The 26,275-nt window shown below is 46.5% G+C and overlaps 2 protein-coding genes across 4 annotated transcripts in view; one reads left to right on the plus strand and one right to left on the minus strand.

Moving 5' to 3' along the window:
* Positions 1-21: 21 nt before the first annotated feature.
* DNAI4 (dynein axonemal intermediate chain 4) lies at positions 22-16,009 on the minus strand. Its single transcript, XM_039711830.1, has 17 exons — positions 15,859-16,009; positions 13,437-13,554; positions 11,447-11,523; positions 10,698-10,780; positions 10,430-10,577; positions 8,486-8,625; positions 7,636-7,791; positions 6,857-7,021; positions 6,139-6,335; positions 5,085-5,171; positions 4,305-4,456; positions 3,594-3,751; positions 3,328-3,449; positions 1,990-2,088; positions 1,388-1,614; positions 566-775; positions 22-40 (listed from the first exon to the last, which is right to left on the minus strand). Exons 1-17 carry the CDS (start codon positions 15,879-15,881, stop codon positions 22-24), a joined length of 2,181 nt encoding a protein of 726 aa, XP_039567764.1. The 5' UTR covers positions 15,882-16,009.
* Positions 16,010-16,025: 16 nt separating this feature from the next.
* Positions 16,026-26,275, plus strand: part of MIER1 (MIER1 transcriptional regulator) — a 35,024-nt gene continuing 24,774 nt past the window's right edge. The window contains exons 1-2 of one of the 3 annotated variants that reach the window (XM_039711294.1): positions 16,026-16,078; positions 16,203-16,277. Coding sequence is in view for 1 of the 3 variants with exons in the window: in XM_039711293.1 (XP_039567227.1) it covers positions 17,036-17,044 (9 nt within the window). In the remaining 2 variants the exon portion in view is untranslated. Of the gene's footprint in view, positions 16,079-16,190; positions 16,278-16,597; positions 17,045-26,275 lie in introns of those variants that run through there. The other 2 variants (XM_039711295.1, XM_039711293.1) reach the window with 2 other exon arrangements.

A 26,275-nucleotide genomic window follows, 5' to 3' on the forward strand; every position in this document is an offset into this window, starting at 1 on the left:
GCAGCCAAACACTGCCTGCTTTCAACCCAAGGAGGAAAGACTTTGGGGGAAAAGCAGAAAGGGATAAAGGCCTGAGGAGAAAACACTGTGGAGACCTTTCCAAGATCAGGATTCCAGAGAAGGCCACCCATGCACGAGCACTGATGGTGCAATGAGGGGACTTCCAGGAGGAAATTGAGGCCATTTGAAAGAAGTTTCCAAGCAGTGTGGCTTCAAAGAGAAACTTTATTGATGAAGAGAGATAACCAGTTTATGTTTACACCACAGCATTTCCTGAAGGAGAAGGGATATCAGCTACTGCTAAACAGCTCCAGCAGAAGCAACAATGTCATACAAGGAGCCAGCCTGGAAAACAAAAGGAAAAAGAGCTGATTGTTCTGTGGAATTCTGTTAATGCTGGAAAACAGCACTTTTTGGCAGGCCAGGTTGGGTGGCATTTGTGCTGTCCTATTTGGCAGCACGCAAACATTTATCTTGTTTATAAAGGAAATTAATTTCCAGTGGTGTGGCAGCAGAAGAGCAGGAACCACCACCTTTTAAGCCGGTGCTGGAATTGTGATCCCACCTATTGCAGTATTGCCTAGCTGGGTGTTTCCCAGCTGGGAAGGAGCACAGCCATACCTGGTCGGTGCTGGGGACAGCCAGGCTGTGCAGCTGCCACACCCCCACCTGGCCACAGCTGTCCCCCAGGAGCAGGCACTCGGCGTTCCTGGCAAACAGGAGGGAGCTGAGGTTCCCTTCAGGGCTGGCAGCACAGGAGAGCACGGGGTCGAAGCTGCAACCCAAGAGTTAATGGGTACCATGCATCTGTCAGCTGAAAGGCTGCACGTTTCACTTTCTGTGTTCTAGCTTATCTCGGATACTGGGAAGTGAGGCAGTGCTTGGTTTGGGCTCTGCCTGCAGAAAAATCCCAGCTGCTGTTAACTAAGATATCCTACTTGCCTCAAATCTGTCCTAACCTGGAGAGTGGTGGTTAATATTTTTATAGATGAGTAATTTGCAGTTTGTGGCAGGGCTCTGGATCCACCAGGGCTTCACACTGTCAGTAACACAAAACCCAGAGCAGCTGGACAAGGTCACAGGTAACTGAGTCATCTCAATTTCAGACCATCCAATCTTTATCAAAGTAGCTCAGGTTTGCTATTTTTCCTTCTAACTGTGCCACAATTTCTGCACAGAAAGGGCAGTTTTACACTTTATCAGCTCCAGGGGGCATCCAGCTCCTTCTCTTCTCACCCCATATCTCTGTAACCACCATCTGCTTTTACACAACAAATATTTCAAAATGCAATGGTTTGAGCAATAATGATCTGATAAAAACACTGATGAGGTAACAATGTGTGACAATCAAATTTCAGACTCTTCCTTGAGAAGAGTAGTTACTCACATGCTGACACTCAGATCCCAAATCTCCACCCTCTTCTCATTCACTGCTGCGAAGATGAGGGCTGATTTTGGAGCCCACTTGATGTCGTGAACAGAAGCTGTGACAGAAGTGAAGGTTAAAAGGGGGGTGTGGGAATGCCGGTGCCACAAAAGGATGCTCCAGTCTGCAGAGCAGCTGAGGAACATGTCTGTGCTGGAGGGGTTCCAGGCGACTTTGTACACAGGGCCCTGTTTGGAGAGAAACAAACAGAACTTGGTGTTGCTGCAGAGCTACAGGATCTCCTCTAGAGCTACCCAGCCTTCCTCCCACAGGTAAGACTAACTCTACAGGACAATCAGATTTCTGATTGCTGTCTTAAAATAAAGCCAGAGCTAAAGCTTTAAAACAGTTTATAGTACCAGTTTTAATAAATTACTTGAAAAAATCCTGACAGCACAGAAAATAATCCTATAAGACCGTGATGCTTTATGCTATGGGAATTCACTCCTAATATAAGAGAAGTAGTTTAGGTTTCTTTTGTTGCAGATGTTGACTAAATATAAGCAAAGATTACATTTTGGAGTTGAGCAGTTCCTGCTGTCCTTGTTTCCAGCGTCACTCACCTGATGGCCTCTGTATGTGCCCAGAATCTGCTCCTTGCCTGAGCAAGAGCAGCAGTAGATGTGGCCCTCTTCTGTTCCAGCAAGAAAAATGTCAGTATCCTGAAAGAAAGGGAAAAGTAGCCTAGGTTGGATGAATTTATCGCTCCTGCAGAAATCATCCAGGGCTGGAGGAGTTCAGCTCCCAGGAGGAGCTCCTGTGGGTGGTGGGGAAAGTGGAACCACAACGTTGCTCATTTGCTGGGTGTGTTCTCCACCAATGCACAACGTGCTGGGGTTTGACTCCTGAAAAGCTTGGATTTTCAGCAGTCCATGTGGAAAATGCATTAATTCTTTGAGTGCTTTGTGGAGGAAGGACTCAGCTGGATGAAGAGAAGCTCAGCTGAGTCCTGGATGTGGGAGGTGTTGGAAAAATTCTCCCAGCCCTGGCCATCATGCAGAGGGAAATGGCCCTGAGGCTTGCCCAAGGAAATGTGAGTAATGTGGCTGGGATGATGCCTGAAGTTTGAGCTTATTTACCTATAAATCCATTTGCCACAATTCTGTATTGCTTTGGTGCACAACTCTGCACTTCATATAAATGTTAGCAAGTTCTCCTCACAGCTCAGGTGGCCCTGATGCTTGCCCAAGGAAATGTGAGTTACATGGCTGGGAGTGATCCCTGAAGTTTGAGCTTATTTACCTATAAATCCATTTGCCACAATTCTGTATTGCTTTGGTGCACAACTCTGCACTTCATATAAATGTTAGCAAGTTCTCCTCACAGCTCAGTCCCACAGAACAATCCTTTTCCAGCCCAGAACCGAGGACACCGCTGCAGCTCCAGCCCAAGAAGTGCAAACAACAGGGAATGGAGGAGGGCAACCTGGGAGGGTGGGACTGCATCACCTGGGGCTGGAATTGGGCAATGAGCCCCAGTGTGGGAATGGACCAAAAAAGTGTGGTCCATTTCCATATTGGGGTTAAAAAAGTGGGGTTATAAAAGTGTGAGAACTTGTGACTCAGGCTCCATCTTGGGTGGAGCCACAGCCAGGCTCTTGCACTGGCCAAGGTGTATCCTTTGGGGCCTTTTAATAAATCCCTACTTTATCCTTTAACACTGCCCAGCCTCTGTTCCAGGCATCCTCTAGGCATCAGGAGGACAGGGCTTGTTTCACCATTTCACTCATTTGGGGTAAACCTTAGTAGCTAAAAAGCAATTTATTTCAAAATTAATATGCTTTAAATAGCAGTGCCAAGTCCTGGGCAGCTCCCATTAAAGCAGCTCCAGCTGAACATCCCACCTCTGCTGCAGAGTTTCCCTGGCTAATACTTGAGCCAGGGTGGGCTTTCTGAGCCTACCTCTGGATGGAAGTCGAAGCACATTCCAGCTGCCTGCTGTGATATGGGACCTTCACTTTTCCTTTCTCTCTCACCTGGTAATTTTTTCTTCCCACTTTCTGTTCGCTTGATTTGCATCACATCTGTGCAAAGAGCAGGAGGTTTTGTCAAACAGGAGTGAGGAGCTCGTGCTGCTCTGGGATGCCCAGCAGCTCTGAGGTGTTTTGTGGGATAACTGGTGTAAAGAATGCCAGCTGGAGTCAGGGAGAGCAGTTTCAGGGGCTCACCAGAGCAATCCAGCCTTTGCTGAATGAACCACTGGGTCATTCGCCCATCTCCTGAGATACACATCAGTCTCTCTTCTTTGTCACCTGCTGTTGCACCTCTGTCCTGTTGCACCCACCTCAGCTGCCACACAGGACCTTTGTGCTGATTTAGGGATGCACTGGGACAAAAAAATACTTGTGGTAAATCATAGATGAGCAAAGACAAGGCAGCATACATGTTTGGAAAACAAGCTTCCACTTTGTAATGAGTGTTAAGTCAGAAATGTTTAGCTTTTCTTTTTAAAAAATGGTCTGAACATTGGTTGTTTTCTCCAGGAGAATGTTTCCTTATTAAACATGTTTGATAATCAGTTTCAGGGCACTGTTTATGTGCTGGCACCATGAAATCAGTCTGCACCTTGTAGGAGAGACCTGGGGAGCTGGCCTTAGGGCAGGTGCTTCCCTCATCACCCACCCATCCCCTCTCTCATTTTCTTCTTCATCCCTGCTCACCCCTCACTTCTGTTGATGTTCTCTCCATTTTTGACAAGAGGGATCAGAGCCCAAGCACCAAAAGCTACCCTCGCTGTATGGTAAGGATTTATTACCCAGGGCTGGCACGTCCCCGTCAGGACACGGAATATGAGTCATAAATTATAGTTTATGGGGTACAGAGCTGCTCCGAGGGTGAGGGCTGGCAGGCCCCGAGGGCAGGAGCAGCCCCAGGCTGACCTGCTGTCCAGCAGCGCGGCGTCCCCGCGGCTCCGCACGTCGTACACGGCCACGCGGCCGTCGGCCGTCCCCACGGCCAGCAGGCTGGGGCTGCCCAGGGAGAAATCCACAGCAGTGACGCCGTGCTCGCAGCGGAAAACGCGCTCCGGCCACTGCCCAGGAGAGAGCACACACACCTCTGAGCTGGGTTGGTGGCTACCTCTCTTTTCCTAGCGCTGGCCACTCTGTCTGCTGGGAAACTCAAGTGATGGTGGCCACAGGGACCAGAAATTCTGACTGGCACCATGTAGTTCTTGCTACAACTGATAAAGTTAGGGAAAAGATAAAGATATGACACTGGAAAATAAGTTAGGGGAGGCTGCTCCAAACCAAACACATAAAAATATCTATGGTGATAGCAGGGAATCATGAAAGTATTTGCTGTGGCAAAGATGCACCAAAGATTTGCCTCTGCCTGGTTTAAATTAGTCTGATGCAGTTTTAGCCAAGAGAAGTTCGTAGTAGAAATCAAACTGAAATGTTGTAATTTGTGGCAATCAGAACATTTCTACTGGGACACTTTGTAACTGAGATTTCCAAATTTTTTTTAATGGCTGGTTTTCAAAGGATTCCTTTGCAGATGGATCTGCAGAGGTGTAAATGTTACATCCAGGAAATCTCCTCTTTTACTGACAGCGTTGTGAGAAGTTAGAGTAAATAACTGTAGCTAAAAGGGAAATACAGCAGAAATTGTCCAGGGAAAAGCAGATTGCAGGAAAAGCAAACAAAAGGGCTCGTTACCATGGGGTTCTTCAGTGACCAACAGCAAGCCAGGCCTTTCTTCTGATCCCGAGAAACAAACTCCCTGTAACCGACTGCTAAGAGATCCTGCAAGCACAGAGCAACAGCAAGGCCTCAGGTCCACCTGCAGCTCAGCAGGACATTCCCAAGGCACCTTTGTGCCTGGAATAACAAAGCTTCTGTCCTGTGCAGGCGATGCATTGTTCTATAATCATATTCTAATGTGCATTATTTAATGGAGTACTTCTAATTTTCCCTCTCAGGGTTAGCTGTAAAAGGAGCTTCAGAGAGCATCTCAAACTCCTGGCTTTTTAGCTTTCCACAGTCCAGTGAATTCCCTCCATTCCTTTCCATAGGCAGAAGTAAAAACCAGCAACCTTTAGCCTTCAGCTACAGTAATTTTTCTTTTCTTGCACTGAACAAGTAGTTTGTGGAACTCACATTTTAAAAAGCAGCTGATTGTTTGCCCTGCATTCTAAGACTGAAGTCTCTAAATGTGTCCAACTTTTTAATATCTAGACATTTGGTGCACTAAAAGCATGAAATGGTCTTTATTTTCTCTCTTTTCCCCCTCACTGGGTTTCTCATCCTCAGCTGCTTTTACCTCTCTTCCATTTATTATTTTTGTTTAATAAGTGAGGTCTGGTGGGAAAACAGAGCTTTACATGACCAGACTTAGGAAGCTTTGCCTTCTGTGCTGTTATTGTGCATCTTACCCTTAAATTTGGAGCAATTCTGCTTTTTTGGGAGGTTCCTGTTAGAGACAAAGACGTGGTGTCTCAACTACTACAAATAAACTCCATCAATGATAACAAAGTTTAGCAGCAGGGGTTAAATTTCAATTTTAGAACAGACCAATGTCGATGAACATTGCTGCTCAGGTAAACTGGAGCAATTAAAGACATTCCGGGCCAATTAAAGCTGTGATGTGTAGGGAAAGATTAAAGCAGCAAGAGTGGGGGACTGGATCCACTGTGAGGTGCAGCCCAGGAGCAGGAGCTGACTGCCAGCCCCAGCTGCCTGTGGCCAGCCCAGGAAGGGTTGGTGGACTCACGGGGTTCGCTTTGTTCCAGGCCATGCTGCTCACGCTGCGGCCCCTGGTCAAATCACAGCCGTAGGACCACAGCTGCTCCAGCCTGGGGCCTGCCCCTTCTGCTGCCCTCGCATCTGCCTCGGCTGCTTCCTCCTGCTCCTCCTCATCCTTCTGCTCCTCGTCCTCCTCCACCTCAGTGGCTGGGGTAACAGCAGGTTCTAAAGTGCACAGATGTAGAATCTGAGTGGAAACATTCCACTTACCTAATTATAGGTATAATTATAGATATTTTTAATAGATGTAATTATATATATACTTGTATTTTATATTTTATATAATATAACATTATATATAATATAATATAATATATAATATATTATAATATATATAATATATATGTTATGTTATGTATTATGTCCTATGCAATATAATCTATATTATTATATATAAACCTATATTATTGTAGGTTGTACCTCACTCCAATTATTCGCACCAAAAGAAAAATTTGCCCTTTCAGCAAATATTTTGCAGGGAAAAAAAAAAAGAAAAGAAAAGAAGTGAAGATTTGAGGAATTAAGACATCCTAACTTGTAAAACTATGACTAAATTAGCTGGGGACAGAGCAGAGAGCTGGATTGGGCTGGAGTGAGCCAGGTCTGCTGCCCAGCCAAAAGTGAGGAATTTCTATGGAAAATGAGGAATTTCTGGGTGGGAAGAGGATACTGAGCAAGGAACAAACCTATGAGGACAGGAAGCTGCCGATAAACTGCGAGCTTGGGCTGGAAAATGTTCTCCATGAGAATCCTCTCCATGACAACCAAATCCTGCTGCAGCTTTGCAGAAGTTAAGATTGCTCCTGAGTGGCGTTCCTGCTCCTCGGGGCTCCTGGCAGGAGCAGCACGCTCTGCAACGGTGAGGGAGAAAGCTGGATTACAGAATCCTGGGATATTCCGAGCTGGAATGGATCCACAAGGATCCTGGAGCCCAACAGGCCCATGCTGCCTGATAAGAGATAACTGGGATAGAAATGAACATGGTAAAACTTCACACAGAAAGATCAAGGGATAAGAATTTTCCTCCATCTGCAAAAAGCAGAGAATTTAAAAAATACTTTCACTGTGGATTTTTTCTTCCTATAGTTTTCTTTTCTTATAATTTCTTTTCTTTCTTCCTACAATTTCTTTTCTTTCTCTTATAATTTCTTATAATTTTATCATCTTATCTTTTGTTATTATAATTTTCTTATCTTTTTCAGCTACTTCTGGAATTTTTCACAAAAGGTGTTTTGCTTCTACTTTTTAAAGTGAGTACCAGCAAACCTTGTCCCTGAGCGTTTATCTTTATTTAGGATAATTCCTGATGGCAGTGTGCAGAGAGGTGCAGCCCTGCCCAAGGTTCTGCAGCAAACTCTCTTGCAGGTTGCAGGCAGTGATTTTTGGGAAGTTTTCCCCACCAATCCCAGGGATGTGCCTGGTTCAGGAGGGTGAGAACAGGGAAATGGGAAATGGGCAATGTTACCTGTGGCAGAAGGGACAGCCCCAGGCTGACCCTGCTCCTCAGCTCTGGGAGACTTGCTGCTTTTCTCTGCTGGGGATTTGGGTTCTTCTGTCTCTGCAGGCTCTGTTCCTGAGGCATCCAGCGAGCTGTCCAAATCCCAGGGGGTCACCACCGTCCCTGGGAATGAGCTCCCTGTCACACAGGGCTCTTCTTTGGGTACATTACTGCAGGGAGCTCCTACAGCCCAGCTCTGCTTCCACAGCTCTAGATATTTGAACTGATAGCTTTCATTTAGTATTTTCATTTCATCTTTTAATTGCCATCCTTTACAAATTTACAGAAAAGGTTGCCTGTGCTTAACAGCAATCATTAAAGCAGATAAAATAACTTTAAAGCTCCTCCTGCTGTGTGACTGCTGCAGCTCCATCAGGGTTTTTTTGGGGTGTGGCTCCCCTTGAGCAGGGTCAGCTCCCACCCAAAACTTGCCTTGGTGTGCTCAGGGGCTGGAATGAGCCCTGCTGATGCCACAAAAAAGTGGCAAATAGCTTTTCAAAACAGATTATCTACTTTTGGGGTTATTCACTCATTTTACATACCCTAACACAAAGAAAAAGTGTTTGGAACAGCATTCCATGTAATTTTTTTAGCCTCTTACACACAACAATAACATTCTCTGGGAGTGTCAATAACAATTTCATTGCAATGGATTCACTGTTCCAGCACTAAATTCAAGATTTAGGAGGGGCAGAGAAGGCCACCACAACCCACACTGTCCTGCCTGAACTTAAAGCTCTGGAAGGGGAAATTGAGGGAACATCTGCTCAGAGGTGGAAGTAAAAAATGCCTTTTGTCAGTCCCCTGGCCAGGTTACCTTTCTCTGCCACGGTGATGGTCTCACACTGCACCTCCTTGGTTTTGGCAGCTCCAGAGATGGTCTGCACGATTTTTTCCTCAAAGTACTCACTGCCAATTTTAGCCTTGCAAATCTCTGTATAAATGTTATTCCTCTCCCTGGGAAACAAAGGAAACACTGCCTGGTGAGTCCCAGGGAAGTTCTGCCTGGAATTCTGTGTCTTTAACAAGGAGCTCATCAGGAGAGGTTTTTCCATGTCTTCCATGTCCTGCTTTTTGGATTGCTGGATGAAATTTCAGCCTTTGTATAATTCAGCAGCTCGTCCTGATCTTTGTGATGCTGCTCTAAAACAGGAATGGCCAGTGGAGAACGGAGCCCAGGAAAAGCAGAATTCCCTCTTGCAGCTGCCCCTGGACTTGGGGAGTTCAGAGCTGATCTCTTGGGAGAGGAAGGCAGAGCAGCAGCAGACAGAAGGGAAACCTCTCCTTTTGTGTTTCAGCTTTCCCACCACAGCCCTGGCAGCCCAAGGGGAGCTGCCTGCTGCCTTTAACTCTTCCTAATTAATAAACAATTAGAAGCTACCCACAAGAATCAGTGCAGCAGTTTGGAATGTCTTACTGCTGTTGTGAAATCAAAGGATCACCCTCCTCCACCCTGGATTCTCCTGAGCTGCCATGGTTTTGGTTGGAAGGGAGGAAGGATTGCACCCAGAACAGGAGCTGTCAGAAATGGAGTTTGGCACTCCGAGAAAAGGGTGCCAGCTGTGAAAACCACATTTACTTTCTTGTGAAATGTAAAAAGTTTATAAAGGATAGCAGGAGATAAGGAACACAGAGCAAAGATTAGGGCTGGCTGCACCTTGGCACTCGGCCAAGAGCACACCTTTTTGGTACCTTTTGAATATTTCTCCTATTACATTAGCTCGTTGTATATTCATAAATAATCACGTAAAGTAAACTTTTTCTTTAAACTAGTTTACATATTCTAAAAATTGTTTAGCATGGCTCCTCTTCAGTTCTACTTTTATATAGCACCTGGGGTTTTTGGTTGTGGTTTTAGGGTTTTTATTATAATTTTTATATTTTTTACTTATGTAATTTAAATAAATTTATTTATTTATTTATTTTTAAATTGTATTTTATTTAGTTTTATCCCTAGCCCACACTGTCTTTAGACAGTGAGTGCTGATAGTTGGTATATTGGTAGTAGCTGTCTTCGTGGTTTTTTGGATATTATTTTGTCTCCGTAGGTATTTTAACACAGGTATACTTATATCAGCCATTTCACTACTATGTCTAAGCTTAATTAACAGAAAATAAAAATAAAATAAAAACCATAAAAATAAAATAAAATTTTAAAAAAGTATTGTATCTTCATAGCAATATATAATGTATACAGCAATATATAAAAAATATAATATATTAAAATATATTATATAAATAGAATAATGATATATAAATATATATTATATAAATATATACTGCTAATATAAATATATAGCAATGTATAAAATATAATATTTCATATATAATACATATAGCAATACATATAAATAAAAACTATATATTTGAGCAAAGTTATTTTAACACTACATGCATAGAATCTATTTTAATATTAGTAATATACATAAGAATAAAATATATATATATGTAACATATATAGAAATATATATAAATGAAACCGATAGATTTATAGCAAAGTTATTTTAACCCTACACATATCAAATATATTTTAATATTAGCAATATATATAATATATATTACATATAGATATAAATAAAATTATAAATATTATAATTATAAATTATAATTATAATCATTACTTATAAAATTATTTATATTTATAAATAAAAATAAATAAAATAAATATTTATATATTTATATATTTTTATATATATATAACTATTAAAATGCACTTTAAGCCTGCAGAGAGGCAGTGTGTGCAGGGGTATTGGTGACTCACAGCACCCTGGGGGCCTCCTGTGCCTCGCTGGACAGCAGGGCCGTGGGCAGCTCCAGCAGCCAGAGCGTGTCCGTCTCCTCCAGGAGAACCTGCACCCTCTGCTCCAGCTCTGCCTCCGTCAGGACTGCCTCCCCCTCCTCCTGCACAGCTGCGGGCACAAACACCTCTGCTGCTCCAGAGTCACACAAAAACCATTCTGGAAACCAAACAGATCCCAGAATATGGGGTTTGAGATGCGAAGTGTCGAGTTGTTGGGTGAGTTCTTTACCAGACAAGCTCAAAGCTGGGTCTTGTTGAGGTTCTGTCTCATCTGAGGCAGGCTGGGTTGTTGATGTGCTGCTCCCCTGTGTCCTTCAGGGATGAGAAACAAGAAATTGTCTCAAAAAACTAAAAAAAGTGTTCATTTTCTGGAGGTGCTTTGTATTTTTAAGTCATTTTTAATGTATGTTTGCTCCTGGTTGGTTTCCCAAGCCCTGGGATTGTCCAGCCTGGGAAACACAGCAGAAAAAGCAACCTGCATCTCAGAAATCAGTGTTTGCAATTGCAATTATAAATTGGAAATAATTACAATCATCCCTTGCATTTTGATCCTGCTGTGGCTCAGGTTTTCCATTTAAAACACCAATAATTATTTCCCTTCTCTGCGTGACTTAATTGAGTTTGTCAGCCCAAAGTCTTTGACTCTGTTTTTTCCCTCTGTGCTGGACGTTTGTAAATGAAAGTGTAGTGAAACATAATTTAGGAGTTTTAACTCCAAACTTTTTGTTTAAGATCATTTTTGGAGATGGATGCACATAACCACACAGAGGTAACTTGCTTCAATATTATTCAAGCAGAGAATTTTTATTATGTTAAACATATTTTGATTGTTGAACTGGTACTTTTAATATTTTAATTTGATATTTTATAATTTTGCATAAGAGATTGCACTTACTAAATATCACTAAAACAGATAAAATACTTTAAAATACAAACTTTGCTTTCTTAAAAATAATGCTTTGTTTTTTTAAATAAAACTTTTCTTGCCTGGCAGCATTTGGGTCTGGCTGGAAGAGGGGAAGGGGTGTCACATTCTTCCCTTCCTCATCAAAAACCTGGAGAAAAATGGAAATAATCAGGATCATTTCCCTGTGTTCCCAGCCAAGAATAGGGAGGGCACCTGGAAGGGGTTTGCATTCCTGTTTTGCTGCCTTCCCACCTTTCCAACCCAGCCATTCCAGGCCCTCCCACCTTTCCCAACCCAACCATTCCAGGCCTTCCCACCTTTCCAACCCAACCATTCCAGGCCTTCCCACCTTTCCAACCCAACCATTCCAGGCCTTCCCACCTTTCCCAGCCATTCCAGGCCTTCCCACCTTTCCCAACCCAGCCATTCCAGGCCTTCCCACCTTTCCCAACCCAACCATCCCAGGGCTTTTTCCTACAGACAGATTTTGGGCTTTTCCCACTTTTCCCCAATGTGCCCAAGCCAACTGTTCCAGGGTTTCTGAGATCCTTCTTGCAAGTGGATTTGGGGCTCTTCCCACTTTTCCCAAATGTGCCAAATCCAACCATTCCAGGGTTTCCATGATTCTTCCCACAGGTGCATTTTGGGCTTTTCCCACTTTTATGAAGGGTGCCCAACCCAACCATTCCAGGGTTTCCATGATCCTTCCTGCAGGAAGATTTGGAGCTCTTCCCACTTTTCCCAAGGATGTCCAACCCAGCCATTGGTTCTTCCCACAGGTGGATTTGGGGCTCTTCCTACTTTTCCCAACTCGACCATTCCAGGGCTCTCTGGTTCTTCCTACAGACTGATTTTGGGCTTTTCCCAACCTGACCACTCCAGGGTTTCTGAGATCCTTCCCACAGGTGGATTTGGGGCTCTTCCTACTTTTCCCAACTTGACCATTCCAGGGCTCTCTGGTTCTTCCTACAGACTGATTTTGGGCTTTTCCCAACCTGACCACTCCAGGGTTTCTGAGATCCTTCCCACAGGTGGATTTGGGGTTCTTCCCACTTTTCCCTGAAGCACCCAACCCAACCATTCCAGGCTTTCCACAGGTGGATTTTGGGCTCTTCCTACTTTTCCCAACTTGACCATTCCAGGGCTCTCTGGTTCTTCCTACAGACGGATTTTGGGCTTTTCCCACTTTTCCCAACATGATCACTTCAGGGTTTCTGAGATCCTTCCCACAGGTGAATTTGGGGCTCTTCCCACTTTTCCCAACCCGACCATTCCAAGGTCCATGGTTCTTCCTGCAGGTGGATTTGAGGCTCTTCCCACCTTTCCCAACCCAACCATTCCAGGGCTCCATGGTTCTTCCTACGGACAAATTTTGGGCTTTTCCCACCTTTCCCAGAAGCATCCAACCCAACCATTCCAGGCTTTCCACCGGTGGATTTGGGGCTCTTCCTACTTTTCCCAACTTGACCATTCCAGAGCTCCATGGTTCTTCCTACAGATGAATTTTGGGCTTTTCCCACTTTTCCCAACACGACCACTTCAGGGTTTCTGAGATACTTCCCACAGGTGCATTTTGGGCTCTTCCCACTTCTTCCAACCCAGCCATTCCAGGCCTTCCCATTTTACCCAACCCAACCATTCCAGGATCCATGGTTCTTCCTACAGACGGCTTTTGGGCTTTTCCCACTTTTCCCAGCCTTCCCAACCTGACCACTTCATGGTTTCTGAAATCCTTCCCACAGGTGAATTTGGGGGTCTTCCCACCTTTCCCAACCCAACCATTCCAGGGCTCCATGGTTCTTCCTACGGACGAATTTTGGGCTTTTCCCACCTTTCCCAGAAGCATCCAACCCAACCATTCCAGGCTTTCCACCAGTGGATTTGGGGCTCTTCCTACTTTTCCCAACTTGACCATTCCAGGGCTCTCTGGTTCTTCCTACGGACGGATTTTGGGTTCTTCCCACCTTTCCCAACCCAACCATTCCAGGATCCATGGTTCTTCCTGCAGACGGCTTTTGGGCTTTCCCCGCTTTCCCACCTTTCCCCCCCTGCCCCTCTCACCTGCAGCGCTCCCTGGCTGCCCACGCCGGCCCCGCTGCGGGGGCCTTTCCCCAGGGAGGCCGAGGAAGCCGTGGAAGTTCTGCGGGAGCTGGGGGCTCTGCTGCCTCCCGGCCAGGCCCTGCAACCCCCCAGTGCAGTGGTTAGAAATATAAATAGCAAATTACTGCCAGCTAGCATGGTATCAGTGCATTTATTTCTATAGATATTGCTATCTTTATAATACAGATATTCTATTTATATTTTATAAAGGACTTAAACCATTTATAAGCAAGGATTTTTACCATTTATTAAATATTATAATAGATGATATATTACCTAATTGCCTAAATATTATCTAATATTTTAAAGGATGTAAACCATTTATAATAAAGGATTTTTACAATTTCTTATTTAATTCAACTTATTTTTAATAATTACTTACATATTATTATATATTACTTCTTACTTATCTATTACTTCTTACTTATCTATTACTTAATTGCTTATTTATTACTTTTAATTACTTACAATTATAACAACTTATTTTTAATGATTTCTTATAATTACCAATTATTTTAAAGGACTGTAACAATTTTAACCATTTATAATAAAGGGCTCTTATAACTGATTATATATTACCAATTATTGCAAGGGATTTCAGCCTCTTACAAGAAAGGATTCTGCTATTTCTTTTGCCATTTATTACACATTACTAGTTATTTTAAAGGATTTAAACTGTTTATAAGAGAGGATTTTTACCATTTCTTGTCTATAATAACTTATTATTTCTTACCAATTATTTTAAAGGAATGTAACCATTTATAATAAAGACGCTTATAATTGATTATATATTACCAATTATTTTAAGGGATTTCAGCCTCTTACAACTTACTTACCTATTAATTACTTATATATTACTTTTAATTACTTACAATTATAACAACTTATTTTTAATGATTTCTTATAATTACCAATTATTTTAAAGGACTGTAACAATTTTAACCATTTATAATAAAGGGCTCTTATAATTGATTATATATTACCAATTATTGCAAGGGATTTCAGCCTCTTACAAGAAAGGATTCTGCTATTTCTTTTGCCATTTATTACACATTACTAGTTATTTTAAAGGATTTAAACTGTTTATAAAACAGGATTTTTACCATTTCTTGTCTATAATAACTTATTATTTCTTACCAATTATTTTAAAGGAATGTAACCATTTATAATAAAGACGCTTATAATTGATTATATATTACCAATTATTTTAAGGGATTTCAGCCTCTTACAAGAGAGGATTAGACCATTTATTTTATCATTTATTACACGTTTCCACATACTACAAAGGATTTCAACCATTTGTAAGAAAGGATTCTTATAGTTTATTATGTATTATAATTGATGATATATCACCAAATATTTTAAAGAATGTAAACTATTTATAAGAAAGTAAATTATATAAGAAATGGTATAAATCCTATTTATTACCAAATATTTTAAAGGATTTTAACCATTTAGAATAAAGGATTCTTAAAATTTATTGTATATTGCCAATTATTTTAAGGGATGTAAACCACTTCATAATCAATATAATAATGTAATAAATAAAGTATTTGTAACAATTTATCATAAACTATTATGTATTATGACATATTATGGAATGTAATTCATTACATGTGATGATTTATTATGTATTTCCAATGATTTCAAGGAATGTAAACCATTTAAAATACAAGATTGTGGGATTGCAGCCATTTGTTGATTATAATTTATTACATATTATAATTTATTATACATTCATAATTATTTCAAAGGATTTTAATCATTTAGAAGAAAGGAGTGCAGCCATTTATTATAATTTATTGTGCATAATAATTGATTACATATTACCAATTATTGTAAAGGATTTACACCATTTATAAATGGGGCTTTTGACGATTTATTTGTCATAACTTCTTAGGCCTTGTAATTTATCACAGAATGTAATTTATTAGACTAAAATTCATTACCTATTACCCATTAATTTAAATATGTAAGCCATTTACAATAAAGGATTTTTTAATTGATTTATTATAGAATATAATTTATATTATAGAATATAATTTATTACACATTATAATTCATTAAATGCTACCCTTTGTTTTAAGGGATGTAAACCATTTATAATGAAGAAAATTTGCCACTTATGGAATTTATTAAATATAATTTATTATTATAGTATATATTTATTATATATTGCAATTTATTATGTATTACTAAGTATTTTAAGGGATGTGATCCATTTATACTAAAGGAACTTTTCCCATTCATTAGTTACAATTAATGCTGTGTTATAACTGGTTCTGTACTGTAATTGATCATCTATTCCCTGGCATTTTTAGGTCTTTAAAGCTTTTTAATTCCAACAACGTCGCAGCTTTAGGCCCGACCCGCCCTCACTCACCGCGGAGGCCGCGGCCCCAGCATGGCGTCGCGCCGTTACCGTGGCAACGCCGCCCAAGACGCGGCGCGGCCATTGGCCGCCAGCAAGGGCGCCGCCGATTGGTGGCTGCGCGGCGCGCGGGCCGCGCTGTGCTGGCGGCCGCAGCCCCGGGCCCGCCATGCCCGACGGGCTCGCCGGGCGCTGCCCCGCGCCGGCCCGGGGACAGCGCTGAGCCGGGCAGGTGAGGCAGCGGGCGGGCGCACGGAGGACGCGCTGAGGGGCCGCCGGCGCCGGTCTTTGTTCGCTTTATTCGGGGTGGTGCGCGGTGTCGTGTGTAACACAGAGCTGTTATTGTATCGCCCCAGAGCCTCACGCCCGGCGAGAGCCCCCGTTCGCCTCACGGCCGATGAGACACCCCCCGCGCCTCTGCGGCTCCCCGCGTGAGTAGGGCGGCCGCGGGCGGGCCGGAGGGGGGAGCGCGGGGCGGTGCTGCGGGGCCGGGGCTCTGGGGGCCGTGAGGGGCCGCGGCGAGCGGAGCCCGGCACCGAGCACCGGCCGGGGCGGGGCCCGGGCGCTGAATGAGCGCGGAGGGGGCGTGGCCTGCGCCTGATTGCCAGGTGAGGGGGCGCGGCTTGTTCATTGAGTGACGCGTGAGGGGGCGTGGCTCGTGCCGAATGACATATATGGGCATGAGGGGGCCTCGGCGGGGTGGGGGCGTGGCCTTGCGGTTTGAGTGACAGGCGGGGCTAGTGGCGTCGTGACAGACGAGGGGGCGTGGCCTGCGCGCTGAGTGGCAGGCGGTGGAGAGCGGTGTGCGCTTTGATTGACGTGTAAGGGGGCGGCCTCAGCCTTTGAGTGACAGATGGAGCCTTGCCTATGCATTGAGTGACAGGCGAGGGCGTGGCCAACCCCCCAAGTGACAGGAAGGGGGCGTATCCTCCGCCCTGACTGACAGGTTGAGCAGCACTATATAACACGCGAGGGGGCGTGTCCTCCAATTGACTGACAGGCGCGGCGGGCGCGGCCTCCCCTGACTGACAGCCGCCGCGCGCGCCCTGCCCGCTTCCCGCGGTGCGCGGTGACGTCGTGCGTAACGTGGCCCCGCCCCGCCGCCGCTCCCGGTGCCGTCGCCGCCGCTCCCGCCGGGACCCGGCGGCGCCCCCGGCGATGTGACCCTGCCCCGGGAGCACCCGCGAGCATGGCTGAGGTGAGAGCGGCGGCGGCCGGCCCGGGAACTTGTTGCGCGGGGCCGCAAGTTTGTTGCGGGGAGCGGAGGCCCGGCGGCGCCGCCCGCTCCCCTCAGGGGCCGCTCGGGGCCGTCCCGGGGGCTGCGGGCCCCTGAGGGGAGCGGGCGGCGCCTCCCGGCTCCTACCGGACCGCGTATGCTGAAACGTCGCTTTATTTCCTTTAAATATCTTTTTTGCAATGGGTAAAACAAAGGGGAGTTGGTTAGGAGGCAGCCCGGGAGAGCTTTCTGGTGGAATTCCCGGGATTTGCGGGGCGCGGGGGGGTTGTTTGGGGATAATGGGACTTGTGTTGAGGGCTGTAATATGATAATGATAGGGAAATAATGGGGAAATGGGAAAAAAGCCTCTTTGTGGCGGGGTTGGATGTGCCCGTCCCGATAGGATCAGCTCTTTCCCTTTTAGGAGGGGAATGGGCACTGGGGAATGGATATTCCATGAAGTTTTCCTTGAATTGTCCCCAGATATCGAGGCTGTTTGCTGCTCCAAGTGTTGACAAATGTGTTGGAAATGAACATTTGAAAAGTGAAATTTGTGGGACAGGTGTTGCTTGCAGGGCAACCTGGAAGTGTCAAGATTAGATTTTACAGATGAAGCTTCTCCCCTTGAAATTCCTGAATATAGGGGGTTTTTCCCTTAAATTACTTTCCCTTTTCCTTCCAAACCAACCTTTAATGGAGCAGTCTTCCTGTTGTTGGGACAACGCGTCCTGAGCTAATCTTAGAAGTTCTGAGAACCTGCTTGGGTGGTTTTGTATCTCCAGAGGGAACCACAGGTCTGATCCCAAAAAATGTGGGTTTCAAACCCACTTCTACAAAGCTGGAGAGACAGCAGTGCCCTTGCTGTGGGTGCTGGGGATGTCTGGCTGGAGGTTTTGTCCATTTTCTCCTGAATTAGCCCCAGTGTCCCGTGGCAGCCCCACGTTGCAGGGCTGTGTGTGCCGTGGGGCTGAGCTGGGTCACATCCCACCTGCAGTCCCGGCAGTGCCAGCCCCTGCCAGGCAGGGAGATCCCTTTGGGATGCCCAAAGCTGGCACCTCTGGCTGCTCCTTGGGGATGTTGTTCCCGAGGCAGGTGTCACGCTCGGGGGTTTAATCCTGGCTTTTCTGGGGGTGAATTCCTCCTCCTGTTTGGGGTGAAGGGGCAGGGGCAGCGTTTGATCCCCCCTGGATGAGTTCAGGAGCCGCGGCACCTCCCGTTCATCCCCAGGCAACTGTTGCACCTGCATGAGAAACAGTAATCATGTCTAAAATTGATACTGGCCGTGCTGTAAGGCCCTGGATACAGTTTCCAGCTCGGTTTGTGTCCCTGCCCCCGGCACTGCTGGAACTGGATGCTCTTTAGGCTTCCTGCCGGCCCAAAGCTTCCCAGGATTTCAGGAATTTAGGGAATACACAGGGAACGGAGTGGGATTCTCCTCGGCATGGCATTTCCTGGTAGCTGTGATGTCAGCCACCTGCCTGGAGCAGCTGCAGCTCACCAGTGTGGATGGAAGGTGCAGGCTGTGCTGCCTGCCCCCTTTGCCGAGCTGTGTGCCGCTGGCACGCGTCGTGGGGTGTGCGGGGAGCTGGCGCTGCCATCCTGCAGCTGCACAGGATCACACAGGCACAGCCCCCCAGGCCCACGGGGGCTCTGCAGCCTCCTGCCTCGCACAGGAAGGCTCTTCAGAGAGCGGGGCTGGAGGCCAGAAAGTGAAACTAAATTCACCAGAAGTGCTGCTTCACTTTTGCAGAAGCGATTTATGCTCTTTAGGCTTCCTGCCGGCCCAAAGCTTCCCAGGATTTCAGGAATTTAGGGAATACACAGGGAACAGAGTGGGATTCTCCTCGGCATGGCATTTCCTGGTAGCTGTGGTGTCAGCCACCTGCCTGCAGCAGCTGCAGCTCACCAGGGTGTGGATGGAAGGTGCAGGCTGTGCTGCCTGCCCCCTTTGCCGAGCTGTGTGCCGCTGGCACGCGTCGTGGGGTGTGCGGGGAGCTGGCGCTGCCATCCTGCAGCTGCACAGGATCACACAGGCACAGCCCCCCAGGCCCACGGCGGCTCTGCAGCCTCCTGCCTCGCACAGGAAGGCTCTTCAGAGAGCGGGGCTGGAGGCCAGAAAGTGAAACTAAATTCACCAAAAGTGCTGCTTCACTTTTGCAGAAGCGATTTGAATACAGGGCAGACAAAGGGAAAAAAAAGATTTTGAATATATATTAAATGTGGGGTTAATAGCCTGTGCTAGGGATCTTTTCACTTTTACGTGATTCCTCATATTCCAGCATGTCAGAAGTTTGTTCCAGGCATAAATTGGAAAGGAAATATCTCTAACTTAAGATCAGCTGAAGCTTTGTGACTGTTACAGTATCCTGCATTAAGCTGCTTACGGGGTGGTTTTGGTGGAGGGAATGCTGATACACACAGATTTTCTCCAAAATAAGGATTTTAATGCCTCCTGAGAAGAAAAGGTTGGGGCTGAAAAGCTTGATTAGCAGCTGAAAGAGAATGGGTTTTGTTAATTCAGCCTTTATGGTGTTGGAGTGAAATGTAAGTGAGAGAATGAGATCTTCTGATCCCAAAACTGCAAGAGCTGGGGTCAGACTTTTGCGTTGAGCAGAGGCAGCTCAGTACCTGCTGTAATTTCCACAATTCCTGCTGTTCCTTCTGTTCCATGAAGGGATGCACCAGTCACGTTGCTACAGGATATCACTTGCCAGGATACTGAGCATGCAAAACTAAAGGAAAAAGATGAGGGTTTGGGTTTTTTTGTTGTTCTTCAGTGAGTTAGGAGGAGTCCCAGAGCTGCTGTGTGGGAAAGAGAGTGGGCATGTGTGATCAGAGGTGAGGTGGGAGCACTGGGGACTAAACATCCCTGATTTTGGTTGGCATAAATTGGAATTACCTGCAGGCTGGTTTAGTTCTGGGTTGAGGGGTCTGGCACATCCTGAAAGGGGAGATCCTGCTCCTCCTGTTTTCTTTGTGTCACGACCCTGAGCTTCCATGGGTTGATCCATCTCTGGCTGAGAACCTAAAGGTTCTCAGGGCAAGCAGGGAGAGATCCCACAGGAGCTGGGGCTGGAACAGGCAGCAGGAGCAGCCTGGGGACCAGCAGATCCCCAGGGGCCCTTGTGGCTCTGCACAGCTCCTGCCAGGAGGGGACAGCCGGGGTCGGGCTGTGCTCCAGGGAACAGGGACAGGAGAGAGGGAACGGCCCCAGGCCGGGCCAGGGGAGATTTAGATTGGATATTGGGAAAATTCTTCACAGAAAGGGTTCTCCAGCCCTGGCACAGCGAGATTTAGATTGGATATTTCGGAAAAATCCTTCACAGAAAGGGTTCTCCAGCCCTGGCACAGCTGCCCAGGAGTCCCCATCCCTGGAGGGATTCAAAACCCCTGTGGATGTGGCACTTGGGGACATGGGCAGTGGTGGCCTTGGCAGTGCTGGCAGTGGTTGGGATGGATGGTCTTGGAGATGTTTGCCAGCCTAAAGGATTCCCTGATTCCCTTCCTGTTTCTCCCAAACCTCCAGCAGGCAGCTGAGCAGCTCCTTGTGGCTCTCACCCAGAGCCTCTGAGGTTCCTCAATTTTCTGACTTGCTGAAATAAGAACTTAAACTTTTGCTTCCGCAGAGTGAATTTCTGAGGGGTTAAAAATCTGGGCTGGCATTTTATGGTGTTGGGAAAGTATGGGAAGAAGCAGGATCTGTCTTGGAGCAGGAGCTCTCCTGTGGTGTCAGTGGACAATTAAATGTCTCAACCTAATTCTTCCAGTGCACTTTAATGTTTTTAAATTTCTGAAAGTTTAGTTGTTTTCAACTAAAAAATCAGTTTATTAGCATGGTGTGCTTTAAGAAGTCATCTATAATTTCCTATTGTCTGGAAAAATTTCTATTTTCCTCAATGTTCTGCTTCTTTCAGCTGAACAATTTTAAGCTTTGGGAATGTCACTGAATTCTGTTTTCATATTTTGAACGTTGCTTTGATTGTTACTTTGATTTGTGTTTTGAAGCAGCTTCAGGACAGAAAGCTGAAGGCATACGTGACCTGATAACTGTTCTTAGTAACCTTTTTCCTTTCTTAGTGCTTTTATTGAACTAAGGTGTAGTAGGAAGCAGCAGTAAAGTTCACACAGTCACTGACGTGTTTGCTAATTGAGCTGTTTGAACAGTCAGAGTTTTTGAGGAGCTCCTGGATACAGAACAAGGTCAAAATAGATTAAATCTGGGTTTCCTACTGAGCTAAATCGCCATTAAAATCAGGGACTGACAGCAGTCAATCATATTTTTCCTGGTTTGATCTTAGCTGTAACTAATTGAGGGGTTTTGTGTCATTTTGAGCAGTGTTTGTGGAATACTGCACTGAGGTATCAGAGAACCTAAAGGAGAGCTGGGAATTGTGGGTTTTCCCTTCCTTGGTGAGGGAATAAACCCCAAAGTGGTTGGATATAGGCACTGCTTGGATTCCCTCAAGGGAATTGCAGGGATACAGTGGCACTCTGCCTTTGTAATCTTAAAAAGAGGGTGACCCTTGAGTTCTTTTGTCATAGCAGAAGAGTTTTGAGGATGTTTTTCACATGTGATAAAACATTGATGTTTGTGGGCTTCCAGTCGGGACTTCAAGTCCTCCCTGACGCAGCAGAGGGATTTAGGCAGACACTGGAATTGTAAAGTTGTTTCTTTTTGAGCCTTTTCCTGGCCACAAGCCCCGGGCTGCATTAATATTTCCCTCCTAATCCATTCACGTCACAGATTGTCCATAGGAATGTTTCCTTGTGCTGCCTGGCATATGACTGGGGCTGGCTGCTTCTGGAATTCTGTAGCAGGATCCAATCACTCCAGAAAATCCCAGCTTTCTTAGCATGATAGTTTGGATTATTACAGGAAGTTGAGGAAGATGGTGGAATGAAAATAAATAGGAGATGGGGAGGTGTGGAACTGTGTCCTTCAGGTAGGGCAGCAAAGTTCTGATTGCCATGGTGTGGTGCTGCAGGGTTCTCTGGGAATGGGAAGCTCTCCTGGGGAAGTTGCAGGGAGCTTCATCTCCTGTCCCTCCAGCAGCCTGCTCAGCCTGGAGCAGCAGCACTTCCCTGAGGTCAGTCCCTTGGGAGATCCCTGCCTGGTGGCTCTGGAGTGGCACCTTGGACAGAAGGCACTGGAGCCCCCTGTCCCTTGCTGTGCTGGGCACCCAGGAGCTGCAGGGTGTGCAGAGCTCTGAGCTGCCCCGGGAGGAGTTCAGGCTGGGATGGACCCCAGGCCTTCCCTGCAGGGATGCCAGGGGGTCAGCTGCTGTGCTGGCACTCCGAGGTCACTGTCACTGTCTGTCCTGCCCTGTCCCTGCTGGACACCTCAGGGCTCCTGCCAGGACCTACAGAGGCTTCGGGAGAGCTCGAGAGACAAGGGGTGGAGGGACAGGACACAGGGAATGGCTGGAAGCTGGAAGGGGGTAGATTTAGGTGGATGTTGGGAAGGAATTCCTGGCTGGGAGGGTGGGCAGGCCCTGGAATAGAATTCCCAGAGCAGCTGTGGCTGCCCCTGGATCCCTGGCAGTGCCCAAGGCCAGGCTGGACACTGGGGCTGGGACAGTGGGATTTAAGGTCTCCTCTCCAGGCTGAACACCCCCAGCTCTCTCAGGAATCTCAAAACTCATCATTATGGGATGATTTGGGGTGGAAGGCAGCTCAGGAGGTCTCTGGTGTGACCTTCTCTGCTCTCAGGTCTCCCAGGCTTGCTCAGGGCTGTCTCCAGCCTGGTCTTCAAGACTCCCAAGTAAACTCCCAAGTAAAAACATTGGGAAAAAGTCCTCTGGATACAGGGGTCAAGTCTCAGAAGGGAATGGCCAAGGCAGCTTTGCTGAGGTAGAAGCTGCAAGGCTTTGATGTTCACATTTGGGATCTGTGAGGTCAAACACTGCTCTTGATCCTTGTCCTCTGGAAGGACAGGAATTTTCTCCTGTAGCCACCAAAGTAAAAAAGTAAAAATCCATGGATGTAAAGGCTTCCATTTGAGGGATGTCACCACGGGCTGTGCAAATGTTCACATGTAGGACTGGACTTTCTTTTTTCCTTGCTTCAATGTTGCTGTTTTCTCCTGAAGATAAAAACGTGGCTTTTTAATATATTTTAACACCAGTTAATTTGTAACACACAGAGAGGGGCAGGCTGGGACTGTAGCCTTCCTCTTATGGAAAGGGACACATTCTCTCTGGAATAAAAGATATTATTCCCTGTTTTTACCCAGTTCTTTTCTCCAGGGCCAGCTCACAGGAGTTTATTAACTTTGGGATATTTTCCTGTTGCAGAGTTCAAGACCTGAACAAATTGTTGGGCTTGTCAGGCATATCTCTATCAATATAAAGAGAATTTAATCCTAGTTTTTAACTGTTTTATGTAGCACTTCAGTAGCTATTAAAGATAACCGAGTCAATCTGGACAGCATGTGTATTTGTCTTGTAGACACTGCAGATTATTCTGCAAATTTTCAGATGATTCATTATTCATCAGTTGTGTTAAACAGTGTGAAAGGTGTCAGCACAGACAAATTTTGTGGGTAGGAGTGAAACTGTGCAGTGCCTGTCCCTTCTGTTCAGGTGGATTTGCTGCAGGGGAAAGAGAAAGCTCAGTGCATCCCACTTGGAGCATCCCAGTCCATTCCACGTGCTGGGATCAGACCTGGCCATCCCCTGCCAGCGAGCAGCACTGGGAATTGCCTGGAATAAACTGTGACAGCTCATTTCCTGAGCTGAATGAGCTGTCACAGTGCCAGCTCAGTTGTGTCATTGCCATCCCCGGGGATGGGAGGAGACAGATCCCAGAGTCCAGGCAGGTGTTTCAGGGAGCGCTGGGGATGTTTCCATGTCTGACACATCTCTGCTGCACTCATCCCGTGGCAGTCACAGGAGTCTGGGGGACACTGGCCAGCCTCAGTCCACCCATTCCATATCCACTTGTTCCATATCCATGTCTGGGGAATGGGCTGGATGGGATCTGTCCATCCATTCCATATCCACACCTGGGAATGGATTGGATGGGATCTTTCCCATTTGATGGGATCTATCCATCCATTCCATATCCATGTCTGGGGAATGGACTGGATGGGATCTGTTCCACTGGGTGGGATCTGTCCATCCATTCCATATCCACACCTGGGAATGGATTGGATGGGGTCTTTCCCATTTGATGGGATCTGTCCATCCATTCCATATCCACACCTGGGAATGGATTGGATGGGGTCTTTCCCATTTGATGGGATCTGTCCATCCATTCCATATCCATACCTGGAAATGGATTGGATGGGATCTGTTCCACTGGGTGGGATCTGTCCATCCATTCCATATCCACACCCTGGGGAATGTGTTGGATGGGATCTATCCCATCCATCCCATATCCTGTTGGATACATCTGGAAATACATTGGATGTGATCTTCTGGCTGGTTGCTGCTGCGCGTGTCCCTAGGCTTGGGAAGTCCTGAGCTCCCTGACAATCCCCCTGGGATCAAACAGTGGCGTTGCAGCAGTGCTGATGCTTTGAGGCTCAGGGTCTCCTTTCTCTCTTTGCCTGGGGTTTGTTTCCTGCACCCCTCCGAGCTGGGGTCCCTCGGGCTCTCTGGAGCAGCGTGCTCCTCGGTGTGCCCATGCAGCAGGAGTCCTTGCTCGCTGCAGTTCTCCTCAGTGTCCATGAGCTGGGAGTCCCTGGTGGTTTTCATTCCTTTGAGCTCACAGCAGGCCGTGTGTTCCCGTTACCTTTGCTGATGGTGCAGTTCAGGACAGTTGCAGCGTGTGCGTTGCCTGTGGATTGTCACTATTCCCGATTTTTCTCTTGTATTTTTCCCTCCCAGCCTTGGATCCCGTTATCCTTTGATAGGTGGCAGCCCTTTGTTCCCACGAGTGCTCTTGAGGCAAAATGTGCTCTGTGCTTCCCTGGGAATGGCAGAGCAGAAAACGAAGATCCACTGAGGAACAGGAGTGGTGTTTTCCCAGGAATTCCTGTCCCACGGCCATGCCATCCTTAGGAGTGTGGATCTGCCATCTACCCTTAGCCAGTGCCAGGAAATTGTCATCATTAAATGCCCCCAAAGCCATCTGCTGTCCCCTGGCCAGAGCCAGCATCCCTTGGAGGCACGGAGCGGGACTGACCAAGCCTTGCAGGCGTTGTCTTGGAACAGCTCTTCACCCTCTGTGCTGCCAGCCTGGCACTGGAGGCTTTTCCAGCACTCCTTTCCACGTGTCCAGCCTCAGACTGGTGTTTGCAGCACAGCTGGCACTCGCAGAGGCCAGGACAAAGTCAGGGAGAGGCTGGAAAAAGTGGTGCCAGTCACGCTGGGGATGGGGCTGCTGAGGCAGCACACCCCGAGGGCCGGGCTGGCACAGCTGGCACAGCTGGCACTGGAGCGCTGGCAGAGGTCAGGGCTGCCTTGGCTGCAGCTGGCCATTAATAAAGGAGCCGGAGTGTGACACTGCTCAGGGCTGGAAACAGAAGCAGGAAATGATTGGCAGCTCGTGGAAAGCCAGGAAATGCAGACAGGAGGGTGCTCAGGCAGGGCACGTGCCAGTGCCAAAGCCCGGGAGAAGGGGCAGGGAGCCAGAGGCTGCTTTTGGGGCTGGGTGTGGAGCCATGGCTCCCTGAACTCCCCTTATCCCGCCTTTATATCCTGGTGTTCCTTCTGCATCCAGGCCTTTCCCCAGAGCTTCCCTTCCCAGGCTGGAGCTGAGGTGGGTCAGCCCCTCGGGCATGGACCAGCCACAGTTCCCCAGGGATTATCACCAAATCAAGGCTGGCACTCCTGATTGGTAAATCCAGAAACTGCTTTGCAGCTGAGACCTCCTCAAAACTCCTCTGTTACAGCAAAAAATATCCAGGGAAGCAGGGAATGTTTTGGAAAGAGTTTTTTGGGGGTTTTTTTGGCAAAATGAGTGTCAATTTGTGTTAGAGGCTCCCAATAACAGCACATTTTAATGGCTTTAATAGTGGCTATTCCTTCATTCCATGAGGAATTCTCATTGTGGGATTCCTTTAAAAAGAGTGTCCCTGAATTGAAGGAGAACAGGGGATTTGTGCTTCAAACAGGAATAATTTCTGTTGGACTGGCATTCACTGGCAGTGGAATCTGGGGTGTTCCTGGGCTGTGGAAAGGGGGATTTGTACCTGGAGTTACATCAGAGCTAAAGCCTTAATAATTTTATTTTAAGAGGAGTTCTAAGATGGTATTTGCAGAATTTATT

This window comes from Passer montanus, unplaced genomic scaffold (genome assembly GCF_014805655.1).
Source record: "Passer montanus isolate IOZ18808 unplaced genomic scaffold, ASM1480565v1 scaffold25, whole genome shotgun sequence".
In the NCBI taxonomy this organism is placed as follows: domain Eukaryota; kingdom Metazoa; phylum Chordata; class Aves; order Passeriformes; family Passeridae; genus Passer; species Passer montanus.

Bases quoted from the DNA above. Each gene is read 5' to 3' on its own strand.
- DNAI4 (XM_039711830.1), bottom strand. From the start codon at position 15,881: ATGCTGGGGCCGCGGCCTCCGCG. The intron at 13,555-15,858 runs GTGAGTGAGGGC...GGGGGGTTGCAG, and splicing joins CTGGGGCCGCGGCCTCCGCG to GGCCTGGCCGGGAGGCAGCA. The intron at 7,792-8,485 runs GTAACCTGGCCA...GCTCATTCCCAG, and splicing joins CATCACCGTGGCAGAGAAAG to GGACGGTGGTGACCCCCTGG.